We start from the raw sequence: 19,992 nt of genomic DNA, 5'->3' as shown, positions 1-19,992 counted from the left end.
CCATAGTTAGGCATAGGTTCCTAAAAATATTGAATTTCTTGGTGCTGATAGCCAAACAGAGGGAATCCCCCTTTTTGGTCTAATTATATAGATGCCATTATTGCTAATGAACACGGCATGTAAGAAGTTAAATATGTTGATCAGGACCACCCACAGTATTCATTATTACTAGTACGCTTTCATATAGCACAATGATATTTTGCAGCGCTTTTCAGACATTATCAGCACTGCCTCCATTGGGGTTCACAATCTAGATTCCCTATCAATATGTCTTTGGAGTGTCGGAGGAAACCGGATAACGCGAAGGAAACCCGCACAAACATGGGGAGAACATGCAAACTCCTTGCAGATGTTGTCCTTGGTGAGATTTGAACCCAGGACCCCAGCGCTGCAAAGCACCTACACATTCCTCTGTGGTTACCTGCAGTGGGGATTGGGCAGGATGGGAGAGGAGAAGCCTCTATATGATGATCACATATCTGAAGCCACAGATGCCTTTTCACCTCCTAATAGAGAATGGTATATTTCATGAGGACGTGGAGAAGCAAAGAAGTGATAGAAAGCAGCTAGCAACCAACTCTCAGGCTTTGTTCACATATGTCATATTTGTTCGTAATAGGACCTACAATGCTGTGCACATGTGTTGCGTAGCTCTGCCCAAAGGTTGCCTGACAGAACCTTTTGACTTAATATTAAAGTCCCTTGGACTTCCCTCATTTTGACAACAAAAGTAGAAGTGCAAACTTGGTGTCATAGTTTAGAGATTTGCTCAGAGATTTTTAAATGAAGGCTCTAATCTTAGCCTTCACCATAAGTAGAAGCATAACCTTATCTTTATCTTTCCAACATGGATTCCCTAATATAAACTAATGTGCCTTGTAATAATGGATTTCATACAAAGTACTGTTATGAATTAATACAGACCTTTTGTGTGTCATATCTGTTATTAGGAAAATTATCCATTTTGAATTTGTATAAAAGAAAAGCAAATTACCCGTAAGTATGAAAGCAGAGGTACAGACTTTTTTAGCCCTACCCATCCCGATGGATCAATTGGACCGCTGTAGAGGAGTGACTTCTCGAGGTCCTCTGTTTTGACAATATTTGTCTGATTGGGTAAAGGCTATAACATAAAGGTATAAGTTATACAGCAGACTAATACTGAAATATATAGCATATACTTTAGAAGACGAATAAAGTTTTTCACTACAGAATTACATGATTTTTAATGTATAAATGAGTACAGTATGTCCAATGATAATGCAACAAATTTATTAGCATCACAAGATATTTTAAAAACAACACATATGATTTGCACTTTTGTTCCTGCATTCTGCATTTATACTTAAATAAACCTAACATCTGACTTTATATTTCATTTTTGCTGTCTATATGATATAGAAGATTGCAGGCTTTATAGGCCATAGTAGAAATAGTCTGACCACTGCGGTTTGCGTAATATAACTTACCATGATACAGTTGCTGGAAAAGTTCAGGGGTTCAATTGTTGCGAGTTGATACAACATTTTGCATACAATAATCACACAAGTCCAAACAGTGCAGACACTAGATGCCAAAGGCCGTAACTGGGAATATGGAAGGGCAAAAGCCCAGGCAGTCAAGAAGACATAATTGAGCAAAGATACCTGCATACAAAAAAAAAATGAAATATTACACCAATAGTACTGCTTCAATAACCATCAAAAGGAAAATGCAGTAAATACTTTTTGACCTCCTTTGTGCCTGCCCCTCTTTTTCAATTCACAGGATGGGGGGAGAAGTGTGGGCTAACCACAAGTAAGTTATACATGTGTGTTTGGTGGTAGAAACTGCCTGTTCATGACTGTCTGTATGAACGTATTCCTGTCTGAGTGAGTCATGCCTATCTATATCAATAAATCTGTGAGCAAAAACACAACTTTCCCAGGTTGCCCTGTCATGCTTATGTGTGGTCATGGCTACATAGATGAGTGAATATGTCCTGAACCAGGTAGTCATGACTAAGTAGAGGCAGACATGTCATTGGTGCATCCTAAACACCTACACAGAGGCCGAAGATGGAAGGAGGCAACATCAACCTCTACTGCAGGTGAATTGTGCATTATGATGAGCTATTGGACTGCAAAGAGTCCATATACTTTTCTGGCACAGGGGCCCTCTTCTGTCTGTGTGCTCCCCTATGACCAAGTTACTGTTTGGCCTAGGACGCCTAGACAAATGAACAAGTCTAAACCTGTTTGCACATTCTTTGATTTTTTTTTTATATGAACATGTAGCTCCATAAGAATATAAAATAATTAATACCTTTATGTGGCAGTTAGAAATGGTATTTTGGAAGAATAAGCAAATGAGGCCTAAAGTGCAATGCACGTCCAGCACCGTGGTCCTGCTCTGTTTTCCCCATCTAGACATCCTGCTCTGGTTAATTGACAGGTCATTGGTTCTGTTATGTCGTGTCTCTGTGGAAGAGATTTCACTAATGCTCCACACTCACGTGTCTTATTGCGTTTTTGAAGTGTTTTGCGATGTGTATGCAGCGCCTATATCAGTGGACTATCAATCAACCAGAGGAAGGTGGCGCTGAGAGGTGAACACAGAGGGGGCAAGGTGCGGGGAAAGCAGGAGTCTGGCTAACAGGATTTGCAAAATGTGCCACTTTGACTTGGCACAAAATATTGATGAATATGTACACCAGCCATGAGGTAGACTGAAGAGAAACATGCCACATGAGATACTACAAATGTGTAACTACACATGCACCATCATCATTTGGACTATAACAGGCCTAACATACAACTTCTAGAAAAGATTTTAAGGGGTTTTCCCCTATCAGAATTCTGCATGCTATCGGCACATGTGTGTTAAAAATAATACAGCGCTGCAGCCAATGACTAGATTCAGCAGTCTTGCAATTTCAGATGCTAAGTCCAGGGCTTGAGCGCGGCACTGTTGGCATTAAATCAGCGGTGGAGACGCAGCACTGGACTTGGGGAGAGTGAGTAACGGCTGTTTGTATTACTTTTAACACAAGCACTATGATGGTGTGCAGGAGGCTAAAAGGGAGGAACCCCTTTAAATGTTACAATTTATACAAACAAGAGGTCATGGGGTGCATTAAAAGAGGTCTGGATACACATGATGAGAGCATTATACTGCCTCTGTACAAATCCCTAGTTAGACCGCACATGGAGTACTGTGTCCAGTTTTGGGCACCGGTGCTCAGGAAGGATATAATGGAACTAGAGAGAGTACAAAGGAGGGCAACAAAATTAATAAAGGGGATGGGAGAACTACAATACCCAGATAGATTAGCGAAATTAGGATTATTTAGTCTAGAAAAAAGACGACTGAGGAGCGATCTAATAACCATGTATAAGTATATAAGGGGACAATACAAATATCTCGCTGAGGATCTGTTTATACCAAGGAAGGTGACGGGCACAAGGGGGCATTCTTTGCGTCTGGAGGAGAGAAGGTTTTTCCACCAACATAGAAGAGGATTCTTTACTGTTAGGGCAGTGAGAATCTGGAATTGCTTGCCTGAGGAGGTGGTGATGGCAAACTCAGTCGAGGGGTTCAAGAGAGGCCTGGATGTCTTCCTGGAGCAGAACAATATTGTATCATACAATTATTAGGTTCTGTAGAAGGACGTAGATCTGGGTATTTATTATGATGGAATATAGGCTGAACTGGATGGACAAATGTCTTTTTTCGGCCTTACTAACTATGTTACTATGTTACTATGTTACTATATTCCCCATAAAATGACTAAGGTAAAGAAAAGTTGTTAAAACAATGCAAAAAGTGAAATACAACACACAAAAAGTCTATTATGTATCACACAAAATCAACAAATGCCATACCTCTTTTAAAGTCACCCATATGATATACGAAGTAACTATTTTTATTATATGGAGTTCTAGAATCCACCAGGCAAACACTTGCAACTTATGGAAATATTCCAAAAACTTTAGGAAGAGAACTGTCAAGCGATCAATAACTAGATGCCATTTATTTCTGGAATCTGAATAAAAAACAAACATCTTTTAAAATGTATTTTGATAAAATATTTTATTACAGTTTGTTTATGAAACACAATCTATGAATTTTTGGCTGCGTGCGCGCTACAAAAACAAGTAAAAAGGCACCAAATATGATGCTGCTTTCCTTTGTTACTTCTATTGTTAGGCAAAATAATGTGATACTGACACAACTTTCATGATCCTGTCTGATCTGTTACCAACCACTGCTTTCTTTAACTATGTTTTAGGATTGCCATATACCCAGTATGGTCCCTGAGTTTACTAGAATCTGACCATTATAGATTATTTAAATACATTATTTCCAACATTTTTCAGGTACTATTAGTTCTTCATTCTACACGGTGGGCCATTTATATGGATAACCTAAATAAAATGGAAATGGTTGGTGATATCAAATTCCTGTTTGTGGCACATTAGTATATGGGAGGGGGAAAACTTTTCAAGATGGGTGGTGACCATGGTGGCCATTTTGAAGTCGGCCATTTTGGATCCAACTTTATATTTTTCAATGGGAAGAGGGTCTTGTGACATCAACCTTATTGAGAATTTCACAAGAAAAACAATGGTGTGCTTATTTTTAACGTAACTTTATTCTTTCATGAGTTATTTATAGTGATGAGCGAATATACTCGGGTTGCCTGGTTGCTAGGGAATCCCCACATGTACTTATGCTGGCTAACAGATGTAAATCAAAAAGCACAAAATATGAACGGCACTAGGTGTTATCGCAGCAGGCGGTGTAGCCGCAGCCTGAGGATTCCACTGCAAGACTCCTATAGCACGTATATAGTCTGCAATGTTCGGGTGGTGCTCAGCATAAAAAGCAGTGAACAAATATCCAAGGAGAAAAAGGAAAATGCGGCACTCACCCAGGTAGATTGCGAATCAAAGTCCTTTATTCATCATAACGTAACAACGGACATAGTAAGGAGAGGCGGCTGGGAGAGATCAGCGGTGCGGGGAGAAAGAACAGGACTACGATCGTTTCGCGCTTGTGCGCTTCCACGGGTCCATGGACCCATGGAATCGCACAAGCGCGAAACGATCGTAGTCCTGTTCTTTCTCCCCGCACCGCTGATCTCTCCCAGCCGCCTCTCCTTACTATGTCCGTTGTTACGTTATGATGAATAAAGGACTTTGATTCGCAATCTACCTGGGTGAGTGCCGCATTTTCCTTTTTCTCCTTGGATATTTGTTAACAGATGTAAATCATTCAGCTGCGGCAAGAAAAACTAAATCTCTGAGCACTAAAAAATACTCAGAGGACCCCCGAGCATGCTCGAGAAATCTCGAGTAACGAGTATATTTGCTTATCACTAGTTATTTACAAGTTTATGACCACTTGTGTTCAAAGGGCTGCCCATTGTGTTAGATTGTCAAAGCAACCCTCTTCTCCCACTCTTGACACACTGATAGCAATACCGAAGAAGAAATGCTAGCACAGGCTTCCAATATCCGTTGCTTCAGATGCTGCACATCTCGTATTTTCACATGCTTAACATCTTCTAAGCTGTGAAAATACAAGATGTGTAGTATCTGAAACAAGATGAAGAGCGAGGCAGCCATTGTTTAGCTCCGCCCCTCCACATCTGATTGGAGGGCTAGCATCGCATGGACCCTAGCTCCAATCAGATCTGAGGGGGTGACAAAAAATCACCAGGAGTGATCGTAGCCCTGGGGGGGAAAAGCCACCTTCCCCCCCCGGGGTCAAGAATCAAGTATAGGTCCCCCAACACCTGCGGGATACTGGAAGCCTGTGCTAGCATTTCTTCTGCGGTGGTGCTATCAGTGTGTCAAGAGTGGGAGACCGACTGCAAAATGGCCACCGTGGTCACCACCCATCTTGAAAAGTTTTCCCCCTCCCATATACTAATGTGCCACAAACAGGAATTTGATATCACCAACCATTCCCATTTTAGTTAGGTGTATCCATATAAATAGCCCACCCTGTATATAAAGCTTTCACATACAGCTTCTAAAGTGGAGGCAGTACTGGCTCTCCTTAAAGAAAACAACTGTATACAGAGTCTTCCAGTCAATGATCCATGGGAGAAATTATACAGAGTTGCTACCTTGTACAAGGTACATCTAGGTGAAATATCTATCTTACAAGTCAATGTCAGACCTTTAGCGAACTGTACAACATGACCAGGAATAAATGCCAAGCCCGGAAACTCATCTTCAGATGGCCTATTTCAGCATGTTTTATTTCTCATCAATGTAGGGTAGAGACTAGCTGGATTAGGGTGACAACATTGGAGCAACATGGCCCAAGTACTGATTCGCTTTAAAGATACAAGCTGAGTATAATACTAAAAACGGGGAGTCAAACAGTCCATGAGTAAAAAGTAGATACATTTTTATTAACGCTCAGTTACATACAAGGTAATAACATGAAGTACATATATATATATATATATATATATAGACAAGATAATTGGTAAAAAAAGACTCAAGTATGAAGGTATGGGGTCAACAATCACATTACTATACGGACAGGGAGAATGAGTCACCTGGGAACAGGTCATTGAGTGGGACTCCATGATTGGAGTGTTCAGTCTACTCATGATTGTTGACTGATTAGGCAATTAGGGCCTTTCCCCCTTATTTCACACATATCATGGGCTCTGTTGAGGCAATGTTCCATGGGAGAAAAGTATGCAAATTAACTTCTCTTGTTGTTCTGTAAGTGTTATCTGGAAAGTACCAAGGAAAAGAGAAATAGCTACCATTTAAGTCAATGTCATGTCTACCCCTGCATTGAGCCTTGTTGCAATGCTTATTAAAGGGACACGGACATTGACATACAAGATAGTTGCTCCTCCTCTATGATCTTTGGAAGACTGATTCTTTTGTTGTATGAGAGATCTTATTTACACACACTTATTAGAAAGAAAACAGTGCTAGAATCTGGCTTCCAACAGAGGCTTAAGACATGTTTACATCTATGGGAATAGCTCCTGGGGGTGCAATAATAATAACAATACCTGATGTTTCCTCCTCTTCTGATTGTTCTTCCTCCTGCTCCTCCTCCTCTTCATCATCAGTTCCTCCTCCACCTTTGTCATCCCCTTTTTCCCACTCATCTTCTGAATCCGGATCCTGATCTTTTTGACGTCCATACACCTCCAACTGCTTTTCCTCTTTCTCTCCCAACATTTCAGCCTCTGTAGTTAAGTTCATCATTGTTATATCGGCTAAACTTCCTTCTGGGTGTACCAATCTGTGGATTATACTTAGGTGTTAGTTTCCAATTTTTGAAGCATCTTGCGAGAAAACATCTTGGCCAAACAAAACAGATGCTGCAAAACTGGAGTATATACTGTAAATTTACGCGTCATCATTCCTAATAAAGGAGAAAGCAAGGAAAACTATGGCTTATACGTGGACGGTGCTTATTTGCAAGGTTCTCAGTGTGGTTGTAACACTTAAACTTGATATTTCCCCCTCATGGGAGAAGATAGTCAGAGTTTAAGAGACAGAAGCATGAAATGACAGCATGGCATTTAGCGCATTTCATAGCTTCATAGCACTTACTCATTTTGGTGAAATGGAATTTTTTTCTTGATGCTGCTCAAGAGCAATTAAAACAGAAAGAGAAAAGGAATATGAGAGTTGGAGAGGAAAAGTGATACTTTTTAAGTTAGTGCATGCATCATGACAATATTTAATGATGTCTCCAATTAGGAGATTATGATTAGATATGATTAGAACATGCATCTTCAGTATACCCATGCTGTAGATGTATACAATGTTTATTAGCTAACGTCTATAATTATACTTAACTGATTACAGAATTTGCAGACTGTTACAAGCAGGATATGGATGTGCAGCACTGCTTATACATGTGCTCTCTTTATAGTATAACACATCCTATGTGTACACCACAGATATTCTGTTAATTGCATAACTCATCCAATATGTATTTCATGCACAATCACAATACCAATGACAATTGTTTCATATTTTTCCATTATTGGTCGAATGTCTAATGTTTTTAATTTCCAGCCTTCTCCAAGTCCGAGTCTTTGATATCAACGAGATGATGCCAATGTACACAGAATATTTCATTATAAAGCAATATGAGTTGCCAAAACAGAAACTTTTTTTATCCCTTTGCTAGAGGATTTGTACCTAGCATTTATGTCTTCCAGTAATATATCTCCAGTCAAAGCCATTGGCGAAATAGACATGTGGGTGGGTAGTTGGTAGTAAGATTTTTTTTTTTACTGACAGCATATTGTCTGTAACATTATACTTTATATTTCTATTAGACTATTATTAGTGCATTTTTGCTGACCATTGTCTACACAAAAAATAGGGTCATAGCATAGGTTTAAAAAAAGACCGCGGACCATAAAGTTCAACCTTTCACCACCAATTATATATCTCTTGTTACTAAATTATCTAAGTCTTACTTTAGTATGATTTACAGCCCAAGCGCACCTATTCAAGTGAGTCCGCAAGAAAAACGGTCAACACACACGTCATCAGTGTTGCAACTGTGAACACTCTATTTTTCACTGACAGGTTGTTACGAAAAACTTGAGAAGACATCAGGTTTTTGTTTGTTTGTTTGTTTTTTTGTTGCATACAAAAAAAAAACGATCGACACATGGATGGTGGAAATGGACATATGGGACAGAAACATAGATGAAAGATGAAAAATAGACGGTACACTAATAAAAAAAACAATTTTTGCAACTGTGAAAAATCACTGACATGTAAATAACATCTTTCATTGAATATCTATAGAGATAGGATTTTAGACATGTGCTGGTGACTCTATCCTGCTAAGCCTCCCTCTAAACTAAATATACAGTCCAGTTTTCTTATGTCAGAACAACATATTTTATGCAGATATTTTTAATAGTGTGAAGGAAAGATTATATTTTATTATTTTTCTGACCAAGGTCTGTCTGGACTTTGGTCTGTCTCTAGAAGGATGTCTCTAAAAGGGTAACAGCAAATATGATAGCAGAAATATGCCAGAAAAATAACCCCCTGCTATCGATGCTTCATTTTTATTTTTGCTATGCTTTGTTATTGCTATCAATCTGACAACTTATCTGCTTCATCCTCAGGTATGTCCGCTGGCTGCTACCCCAATCCCATCACCATCACCCAACTTTCCTGATCTTCCTCACCGTGCTATTCCTTCCTGGTATGGCCGCTGGCTGCTACCCCAATCCCATCACCATCACCCAACTTTCCTGATCTTCCTCACCGTGCTATTCAGTGCCCCAACACATCCGGTTATCCACTACTTTTGGATCCTTCAAAAGAAATCTGAAAACCCACCTCTTCGAGGAAGCTTACAGTCTGTAAAGACCACATGGCCACCTCAACACCATTGGAGCTACTGCAACCCTTGACCTACTGTCTCCTTCCCCATAATCCTGTAGAATGTAAGTCTGTCATTGTTAGTTTTGTTTACTGTAAGTGATATTTGTATTTTGATGTAACCCCTTCTCATGTACAGCACCATGGAATTAATGGTGCTATATAAATAATAATAATAATAATTTCTTAGGTAAGAGTATTATAATCCATTTCTTTTTGGCTTTTCTATACAGTTGGAATAAAGGTGCTCATAGCTGTCAGCGCAATACTCTTTTGGCCAACAAATATTCTTCCTGAGTCCCACATACCAATGAAATGATATTTTTAGGCTATGCATACATAAGTAGGGTCTACAGTGAATTTACGGCGTGGTTGAGAAATGTATTAAACTACCACCTGTACTGTTAATACCAGTTAGACCAGGTATATGGTACATGGGGCAGCTTTTGAAGTTTTTTAATGTTTTTTTTAAGCAAGAACAAGGAATAGATACAAAAAAAGAACAGACTTATTAGCTTGGGCTCCATGGCAAATGGAAGTCTTGTGTGAATCATGCTAAAAAGGTAGTAAGGAGACAACTTCAATTGTTCGCTTTAGGGAAAAAAATCTCAAGTGTCCTTGTACTATTACAATAATAGTGAAATCAAATCAAGAAAAAGCACCAAAAGAACCAAAGTACTAAAAGTACAAATCTTTATTAATGTGATAATAAATACATAGTATAAAATCTGAAAAATTGACAGGGAATGACAATGGAACACCAAAAACAAGAGTGGAGTCACGTTTAAGTAATAAGGCAAACAGAACCACAGGCACAGCTAATAAAAATACATTGGTCAGCTCAAACATAACATAATTTTACCTCTATACAAGTCACTAGTTCGACCACACTTAGAATACTGTGCACAGTTCTGGTCTCCGGTGTATAAGAAAGACATAGCTGAACTGGAGCGGGTGCAGAGAAGAGCGACCAAGGTTATTAGAGGACTGGGGGTCTGCAATACCAAGATAGATTATTACACTTGGGGCTATTTAGTTTGGAAAAAAGAAGACTAAGGGGTGATCTTATGTTAATGTATCAATATATGAAAGGACAGTACAAAGACCTTTCTGATGATCTTTTTAATCATAGACCTGAGACAGGACAAGGGGGCATCCTCAAAGACTGGAGGAAAGAAGGTTTAAGCATAATAACAGACGCGGATTCTTTACTGTAAGAGCAGTGAGACTATGGAACTCTCTGCCGTATGATGTTGTAATGAGTGATTCATTACTTAAATTTAAGAGGGGACTGGATGCCTTTCTTGAAAAGTATAATGTTACAGGATATATACACTAGATTCCTTGATAGGGCGTTGATCCAGGGAACTAGTCTGATTGCCGTATGTGGAGTCGGGAAGGAATTTTTTTCCCCAGTGTGGAGCTTACTCTTTGCCACATGGGTTTTTTTTGCCTTCCTCTGGATCAACATGTTAGGTTAGGCTATGGGTTGAACTAGATGGACTTAAAGTCTTCCTTCAACCTTAATAACTATGTTACTATGTACTAAAAGAGCAAATGCATAGTGCAATAAGGAGTACCCAAGATGAAGTATCATATAGAGCAAAAACTGTGAGCCAAAAGATGTATGGAAGCCTGGGACTATTACCTGTAAAGGACCGTGGTGCCACCCACCCCAATGCGCGTTTTCGGCGGCAGTGCCTTCTTCCAGGGGACCCCTGGAAGAAGGCACTGCCGCCGACACGCGCATTGGGGTGGGTGGAACCATGGTCCTTTACAGGTAGTAGCCCCAGGCTTCCATGCATCTTTTGGCTCACGGTTTTTGACCTATATGATTCTTCATCTTGGGAACTCCTTAATGCACTATGCATTTGCACTTTTGAGCTGACCAATGTATTTTTTTTGTCTCTGTTTGCCTCATTACTTAAACATGACACCATTCTTGTTTTTGGTGTTCCATTGTCATTCCCTGTCAATTTTTCTGATTTTATACTATGTATTTATTATCACATTAATAAAGATTTGTACTTTTAGTACTTTTGGTTCTTTTGGTGCTTTTTCTTGATTTGATTTCTCCATTCTTGCGCTGAACTGTTGCTATTCACATCCTTGCACCCCTTTATACTTACCATGTGATTAGTGTTACTATCTGTGGGTATTAGCTTGGTGTATATGCTTTTATATTACAATAATAGTGTCAGGACTCTGGATTCTCTGTTCACCTGTGGTGCTTTATTGCCCTTTTTCAAGATGGCGCCTGCTACCTTTCTTCAGCTCATGTGATCCGCCTTCCCTGTCTTTATAACCCTGGTTTGCCTTCAAGCCCATGCTTGTGTATTCTGATTTAATCCCTGGCTCTGTGCTGCAAGAGACTGCTCCTCTTCGATTAATCCAGTTCAGCCCTTCCAGCAAACCTTCTCCATCATTCAGCAGCAAGCTGTGTGTGAGTTTAAGTCGTAAGTTCTCTTTGCTTTTTCTTCCCTTAGAATCCACTCTTGGCTTTAGCCAAAATAAACCATTAAAAATTGCACTCAACTGTACAGAGTGAATTTATTTATTTTTTCAATCTGTGTTTTATTGTAAAATTGCAGAGCCTCTTGTTCATTGATAGAGTACATGTAAAACATGTAAAACAGTACATAACTTTTTTTTATTTTGCATTTTTATACATTAGAAATTAATGAGAAAAATGTCTAAATGTCTAAATTGTGCCATATGTAAAGCATGTTGAAACATAAAAATTATAGCCCAAAATGGCTAATAAAAAGTTGCTGAAGTGCGAGGCGCCAAAAGAAAACGAGCTGAAAATAGTAATCACACCAGCGCTATAATGCCTAAATAAATTCCTAAGCAGCTGGACTCAAAACCGGGAAGACGCCACCCCGGATATAAATAAAATATAGGAAAAAGCTAGAGACCGCGCATAGAGGAAAAAAACTGCAAGGAAAGAAAGGGGAATGTCTAAAATCCTACTGCAAAGAGTCCCACACTGGAGCCATGCAAACCCCTAAATCAGTATAAGCCCCAATGAAAGGACTAGTATGCTTGCGCAAACACATAAAACAAACTAGACAATACTATGTCAGACTGAATAGACTCCGCAATGGCCCCGACCCCGTGTAAAACAATACCTGTAACTGAGCAATGTAGCTGGGCGATGAATCAAAGAGAGGGCACCGCTGGATCCAATGCAGAGCTGAGCCTGACGCCGCAGGAGAAGTGGTGAGACAATAAGTGCAGAGATGCAGTGGGGGTCTGCAGGTGTCTGGAGCGGAGCTGCACGTGGTAGTAGCGGGAAGGCTGCGTAGAGCCAGGGAGAGCCCCGGCCGGTGGCGTCCCTGGATACGAGCGCAGGGAAGATGGCCGACGGAGAACCAAGCGTGTGACGTCACAGCTGAAAAACTACGGAGCGGCACAAAGGACAAGGTAGAAACCAACGCGTTTCGAAGGAACAGCGTCCTTCTTCGTCAGGGTTACCTGGCACCGGCGGCTCCGGAAGATATAAAGGCTAACTGTCCGTCAATCATCCAACCAAGGCCCCGCCCCCCCGCCCTATAAGGTGAAAAAATCTATCACAATATGTGGACAGGCATCTCCAGAAATGCATGCGGCTGATACCCGCCTACCTTAAAGACACAGGCCACATATTACAAGTATTAGAGGAGGTGGAGTGGAAACCAACCTATGTCCTGGGTACGTTGGATATAAAATCTTTGTACACAGTCATCGACCAAAAGATGGGTTGTCGTGTGGCAGGTGACTTCCTCCGAACGCTGGGCACATATCCGGATAATCAGGTAACATTTATCCAAGAATGCATTGATTTCATCCTTCAACATAATTACTTTTGGTATGAAGGGGAGTTCTTTTTACAAGTATGGGGCACCGCTATGGGCACGCGTTTTGCCCCAAGCTATGCGAACCTCTTCGTAGCCAAGTGGGAGGAGTCCCATATTTATATTTCTGGACACCTCCGCCCAGGACTAATCCTGTGGCGTAGATTCATTGACGACGTGTTGTTTATTTGGGATGGTTCAAAGAGTGATCTGGACCTGTTCACCGCCAACCTGAATGACAATGGATTTGGTCTGGAATTCACTCCGACCATCAGCACCACCAACGTCAACTTCTTGGACCTAACCGTGTATATAGACAATTCCCAACTTTACACCAAATGTTACCGTAAGGATGTCGATACTAACAGTTTCATTAATATTCTGAGTTGTCACCTGCCCGTGTGGTTGACCAATATCCCCAAGGGTCAATACACCAGGCTTAGACGAAACTGTACTACCTTGGAGGACTATAATATGGAAGCAGAGGTGCTAACCCAGCAATTTCTCGATAAAGGTTATGCGGGTTCACTGTTGGCACAAGCCGAACAGGAGGTGAGGGATACCTCCAGATATTCCCTGCTATATAAGGAACAAGCCGCCAATCCAATTGCCATGAATATTTCTGATCAAATTCATGAATTACCCTTTATCACTCAATTTCATGCGGACCATCTGAAGTTTAGGTCCATTATACGCAAACATTGGTCCATCTTACAAGGGGACAAAATCATAGGAGGATATCTACCTAACATCCCCAGATTCATATTTAGGAAAGCCCGCTCATTAGGTAGCCTTATTGCTCCGACTATCAAACCATCTATTAACCATGATTTATGCTCGGGTACTAAGATGAATGTAAAGTCTGGATTTACACCTTGTGGCCATTGTTTTGGGTGTACTAATACTTCCTTTTGTAAGACACGTTACTGTACGTTCACAGATGCAGACTCCGTGAAGGAATTCAGGATCAAGGATAATATCACATGTTCAACCACAAGGGTCATTTACCTTATTGAGTGTCCGTGCCATAAATTGTATGTGGGCCGCACCAAGAGGCCTCTAATGGTCCGAATAAAGGAACACTTTATGAACATCTGTAGGGGGTTCTCTGGTCACCCCCTCTCCCGTCACTTTTGTGAAAAACATGATAAATCTACTAAACATGTACGTTTCCTGGGAATCCAAAAAATTCAACAAAATGTGAGAGGGGGCAATTTGCTACAAGTTATGTCTAGGATCGAATCCGAATGGATTTTTACCCTGAACTTCCTTGCACCTAAGGGCCTAAATTATGGGCTAGAATTATATGCTTTTTAATTTGATTTACGTAGGGGTCTTTTTCCCTTTGTGTATGGTTTGCCCCTTTTCTTTGTGATGTGTTTTTTACGGCAGCTTTTTCACGGTTGTTTCTATTTTTATTTTTATTCTTATCTGTATGTCTCGCATTTTAGCTATGTGTTATTAAGTATTTAAAGGGGGATATCTCTCTCTTTTTATTCATTCAGAATTATTAAAATTGTTTTGAAGTCTTTATATATTTATGCATTTTTATCATATTTGCACTTTACTCCTGTCCCCTGTTATCTTTTATGGGACCAGCTGTTCTCCTCGCTAATGAGCCCATGTCTGCACAGATTGGCATATTTCTGCATTATTCAGGTACATACACTGCTTGTAGTTTCTCTTATTTTATCCTTAGTGGGCGCTATCATTCATTATTGGAGTATTCGGCAGAGTATTTCCTGCACACATTGATTTTTTCACCTTATAGGGCGGGGGGGCGGGGCCTTGGTTGGATGATTGACGGACAGTTAGCCTTTATATCTTCCGGAGCCGCCGGTGCCAGGTAACCCTGACGAAGAAGGACGCTGTTCCTTCGAAACGCGTTGGTTTCTACCTTGTCCTTTGTGCCGCTCCGTAGTTTTTCAACTGTGACGTCACACGCTTGGTTCTCCGTCGGCCATCTTCCCTGCGCTCGTATCCAGGGACGCCACCGGCCGGGGCTCTCCCTGGCTCTACGCAGCCTTCCCGCTACTACCACGTGCAGCTCCGCTCCAGACACCTGCAGACCCCCACTGCATCTCTGCACTTATTGTCTCACCACTTCTCCTGCGGCGTCAGGCTCAGCTCTGCATTGGATCCAGCGGTGCCCTCTCTTTGATTCATCGCCCAGCTACATTGCTCAGTTACAGGTATTGTTTTACACGGGGTCGGGGCCATTGCGGAGTCTATTCAGTCTGACATAGTATTGTCTAGTTTGTTTTATGTGTTTGCGCAAGCATACTAGTCCTTTCATTGGGGCTTATACTGATTTAGGGGTTTGCATGGCTCCAGTGTGGGACTCTTTGCAGTAGGATTTTAGACATTCCCCTTTCTTTCCTTGCAGTTTTTTCCTCTATGCGCGGTCTCTAGCTTTTTGGCTAATAAAAAGTACTTACGGTAAATATGTGCCTATACTAAAAAATCATATTTTACATACACTCACAGCCAATCTGGATCTAAGTAATGGGAATGCACAAAATATAAATCATTCAAACATTTATTATTCTGTGTGATGTGACAGTGGAGGTACTAACTGTACTGTACTGTAGTATGTGTGTCTACAAATTACTATTTACTTTACAATATCCATATACGGTATATTAGAGGCAAAAAAGCCTTGGTCTTGTATAGCAGAGGTCAACAGGTAAAACCTCATTCTGCAAAAGAGAGAATACATTTACACAACACATGTTTAAAGGGAACATGTCCCCAGAAAAAACACTATTACCCTTCAGCCCAATGCAGAGTCAGGGTGGGGGAGCAGCACGCCATGACCGAAACGGAGTATTATGGGGGAAAATAAAGTTCATTTTCTCCCCGCAATGTTCAGCTAAGGCTGGTTTCACATTTGCGTTTAAAAACGCAGCGTTTTAAACGCAAATGCATTTGGTGAAAAAACGCGTTTAAACGCGTTTAAACGCTGCGTTTTTTAGGCGCATGCGTTTTTGCATGTTTTAACACAAACGCGGCGTTTTGACGCGTTTACATGCGTTTTTTCCTGCGTTTGCGTTTTTGAAACGCATGATGAGAAGTGTGTGACAGCTGCCAATCATCAAAATCAACTAGAAAACCCACTATAAACAGAAATACCTAGGGTTAGGGTTAGGATCCCTAGTAACCCTAGGGATCCTAACCCTAACACACAAACTCTAACCCTAACCCAAACTCTAACCCTAACACAAACTCTAACACAAACTCTAACCCTAACACAAACTCTAACACAACCTCTAACCCTAACCCAAACTCTAACCCTAACCCTAACACAAACCCTAACCCTAACACAAACTCTAACCCTAACCCAAACTCTAACCCTAACCCTAACACAAACCCTAACACAAACTCTAACACAAACTCTAACCCTAACCCTAAAACACAAACTCTAACCCTAACACAAACCCTAACACAAACTCTAACCCTAACCCAGACTCTAACGCTAACCCTAACACAAACCCTAACACAAACTCTAACACAAACTCTAACCCTAACCCTAAAACACAAACTCTAACCCTAACCCTAACACAAACCCTAACCCTAACGCAAACTCTAACCCTAACCCAGACTCTAACGCTAACCCTAACACAAACCCTAACACAAACTCTAACACAAACTCTAACCCTAACTCAAACTCTAACCCTAACTCAAACTCTAACCCTAACCCTAAAACACAAACTCTAACCCTAACCCAAACTCTAACCCTAACACAAACTCTAACACAAACTCTAACCCTAACCCTAACCCAAACTCTAACCCTAACCCTAAAACACAAACTCTAACCCTAACCCTAACACAAACTCTAACCCTAACCCTAACACAAACTATAATCCTAACCCTAACACAAACTCTAACCCTAACACAAACTCTAACCCTAACCCTAGGGATCCTAACCCTAACCCTAGGAATCCTAACCCTAACCTTTAGGGTTAGGGTCCCTTAGGGTTAGGGTTAGGGTTGGGGGGTGGCTTATCAGTGTGTATTCTTGTGTTTTTCTATAAAAACGCATGCAAACGCATGTGCTTAAAAACGCATGCGTTTACATAGCCATCAATATGTTTTTTTTGCCGCAAAAAAACATGCTTTTTTTGCTGCAAAAAAAGCCGCTAAAAATTACTACGTGTTGCATTTCTGCAACACAACGCATGCAGAGAAAAACGCATGCGTCGTCAAAACGCGTTAAAACGCATGCCAAAAAACACATGCGTTTTTAATGTTAAGTATAGGAAAAAAAACGCAGTCTTTTTTTTGCGCAAAAACGCAAAAAAAAAAAAAACGCAAATGTGAAACCAGCCTAAGTGCGGGCACTGGGCAAATTAAAAACGCTATTAACTTGCAGGTTAACCCCATATCCGCAATATCTGCAGGTTTATAGGATTTTTTCTGGGGACAGGTTGCCTTTAAATAGTGGTGATGCAAGAAACTGAACTAGATTATGCTTCAAATATCATCACAAACCATTGTAATAACAATACTATTTACAGAGGTAAAGTAACACCAAAATATTTTATGGTCTGAGAATATTACATTCTAAAAATATAATATTCATCATAAATTGGGTTCTTAAATACAAGCACTTTCTGCTGTAACATTTGGCCACAGATAGATGGCCTTTAGGTACCTACCTATTTATTATTAGGTATACACGCCCATTAACTTTGGCATGGCTGCGAGTTGGAGATGAAGGCACAAGAATGCATGCAATGGAAATATGAGTTAAAAGAGAGAAGGAAAGCTGTTAAATAAGATGAAATGAAGCATGAAGAGATGCATGACACAGTGGCAGGTAAGTAACAAAGATAAAGTACGGTAATACTCAAGATTGACTATGTACATGGAGGGAAACAAAGATAATAATGACTGCAAGTATGTCTCACAGGAAGAATAGACAGGGAGTGCAACACTCTGCATCAAACATAATATGAAGCTACAGACATCAAGTTTACACATAGCAATCATTCGGCAATCATTCCAAGAAATGTTCTAATCCATCTCTCACAAGAACTCTTTATTTCAGGACGATCTTTGATCAGCTTATTTTTAAGACATTTGTAGTAAAGTTATTTGAAAATGAACTACCCTTTAAAACTGATGGAATAGTGTATTAGAGGGGATCAAATATTACTACCATGAACTACATCTAATTTACTTACATGAATTTCAGAAAGATCCCTAATAATTGACAAGAGAGAACACAGCATAGATAACATTGCATGTGTTTGTCTTTTTGTATCGATTCATTGGAAAAAGGTAAAAATTGTTCTCGACTAGAATTATCTATTTTGTGCAACATTTAAGATCTAACCTTCGTAACAATCTCTTCATACTATATAAAGAATTACCTTAATTGTAAAAAATCATATCAAATCAATTGTATAAATCATATAAAGAAATATCAGTTACGTACTACTTTTATACTGTACTTTGTGTACATTTATACAGAAGTTAAACACGTTAAGTTCTGCCTACTGCTTTATTGTCTATCTTTTTACCTACCTGTAAATTGTGTTGTCTTGTTTGCTGGTTACAGCCTTAAGGTCTGTGAGCTGCAGGAAATGGTCATGAAAGTAATGTAGGTGTAATATACACACCAACAAAAATGAAGTTGGGATAAAGATACGAGTGAATAGATCTGTCAGAGTAAAGGTTTCTAAACCAAGATCTGCTAGCCTGAAAAAATAAAAAACAAGGGCAGAAGTAAGCAAAACATCAACATAAGGAGCAGAATCACAGACAAATGTTCGACTTGTTTTCCTAGCCCGATATAAAAATCCCACCTGCAGCAGAGAACTCACACTGCTCAGTACAAGATGCAGCTATTATTTGGCTGGGTTCACATTGCGTTGGTGCAGTCCATTCAACGCATGCGTTAAACGGACTGCACCAACTCTAGTGCCTTTTAAAGATCGCGTTATGCGATTGCGATAGCGCAGATGCTCCACCTACGCTATCGGTGACTGACCTGGAAATGCTGCAGACTGCGTCCGAGGGTCCATCACAGAATGACGGCACATCGCTAATGCATGCCGATTATGACATGCATTAACGATGCGCTACATAATGGCAGTCAATGGGTGCGCTAACGTGGTGGGTGCACATTACATACACTTGAGCTCATGAGCTCTCTCTCATGTAATATTACCCCTCTATAAATCCTGTGTAAGGCCCTATCTAGAATATGGAATCCAGTTTTGGGCTCCATATTTAAAAAGAATATTGGGAGGTTACAGTCAGTCAAAGGCGGGCAACAAGATTATTACAAACCACAGAAGGCTTCCCCTATAATGAGAGCTTTGAAGCTGGTAGAGAAAAAGGTAACTCAGAGGAGATCTCAATTATATGTATAAACACATGTGTTGTCAGTACAAAGGACTGGCACATGATGTATTCCTTCTACTGACCTTACAAAGGATCATGGGACATTTATTAAATATGGAGGAACGGCTAACTCTGCAGCTATAGGAAATAGCAAAAGGTTCTTTACTCTTAGAGCAATGAGACTGTAGAATGTCGTATCACAAGAGGTGGTAATGGAAGACTCAATATCAGTATTTAAAAATGACTAGATGCTTTTCTCACAAATAATAGTATTGTGGATTATAAATAATCTTGTGATAAGACGATGTATTGGTTTGGAGAAATGTTGAACTTGATGAATCTAAGTCTTCATTCAACATATGTTACTATGTACGGTAACTTCATAGCTGGACTCATAAAATGCTTATTTTAATATTAGG

The 19,992-nt window shown here is 40.2% G+C and overlaps 1 protein-coding gene across 1 annotated transcript in view; it reads right to left on the bottom strand.

Annotated features, from left to right (window-relative positions):
- Positions 1 to 19,992, bottom strand: part of PIEZO2 (piezo type mechanosensitive ion channel component 2) — a 628,465-nt gene that overhangs the window by 149,380 nt on the left and 459,093 nt on the right. The window contains exons 17-21 of the mRNA XM_069731039.1: positions 18,752 to 18,925; positions 7,031 to 7,266; positions 3,864 to 4,024; positions 1,470 to 1,646; positions 995 to 1,123 (exon numbers count right to left, since the gene is read on the bottom strand). Of these exons, the coding sequence (XP_069587140.1) occupies positions 995 to 1,123; positions 1,470 to 1,646; positions 3,864 to 4,024; positions 7,031 to 7,266; positions 18,752 to 18,925 (877 nt within the window). The remainder of the gene's footprint in view (positions 1 to 994; positions 1,124 to 1,469; positions 1,647 to 3,863; positions 4,025 to 7,030; positions 7,267 to 18,751; positions 18,926 to 19,992) is intronic.

Source organism: Ranitomeya imitator, chromosome 6 (assembly GCF_032444005.1).
Source record: "Ranitomeya imitator isolate aRanImi1 chromosome 6, aRanImi1.pri, whole genome shotgun sequence".
Taxonomy (NCBI): Eukaryota; Metazoa; Chordata; class Amphibia; order Anura; family Dendrobatidae; genus Ranitomeya; species Ranitomeya imitator.
This window is presented reverse-complemented; position numbering and strand designations above follow the sequence as displayed.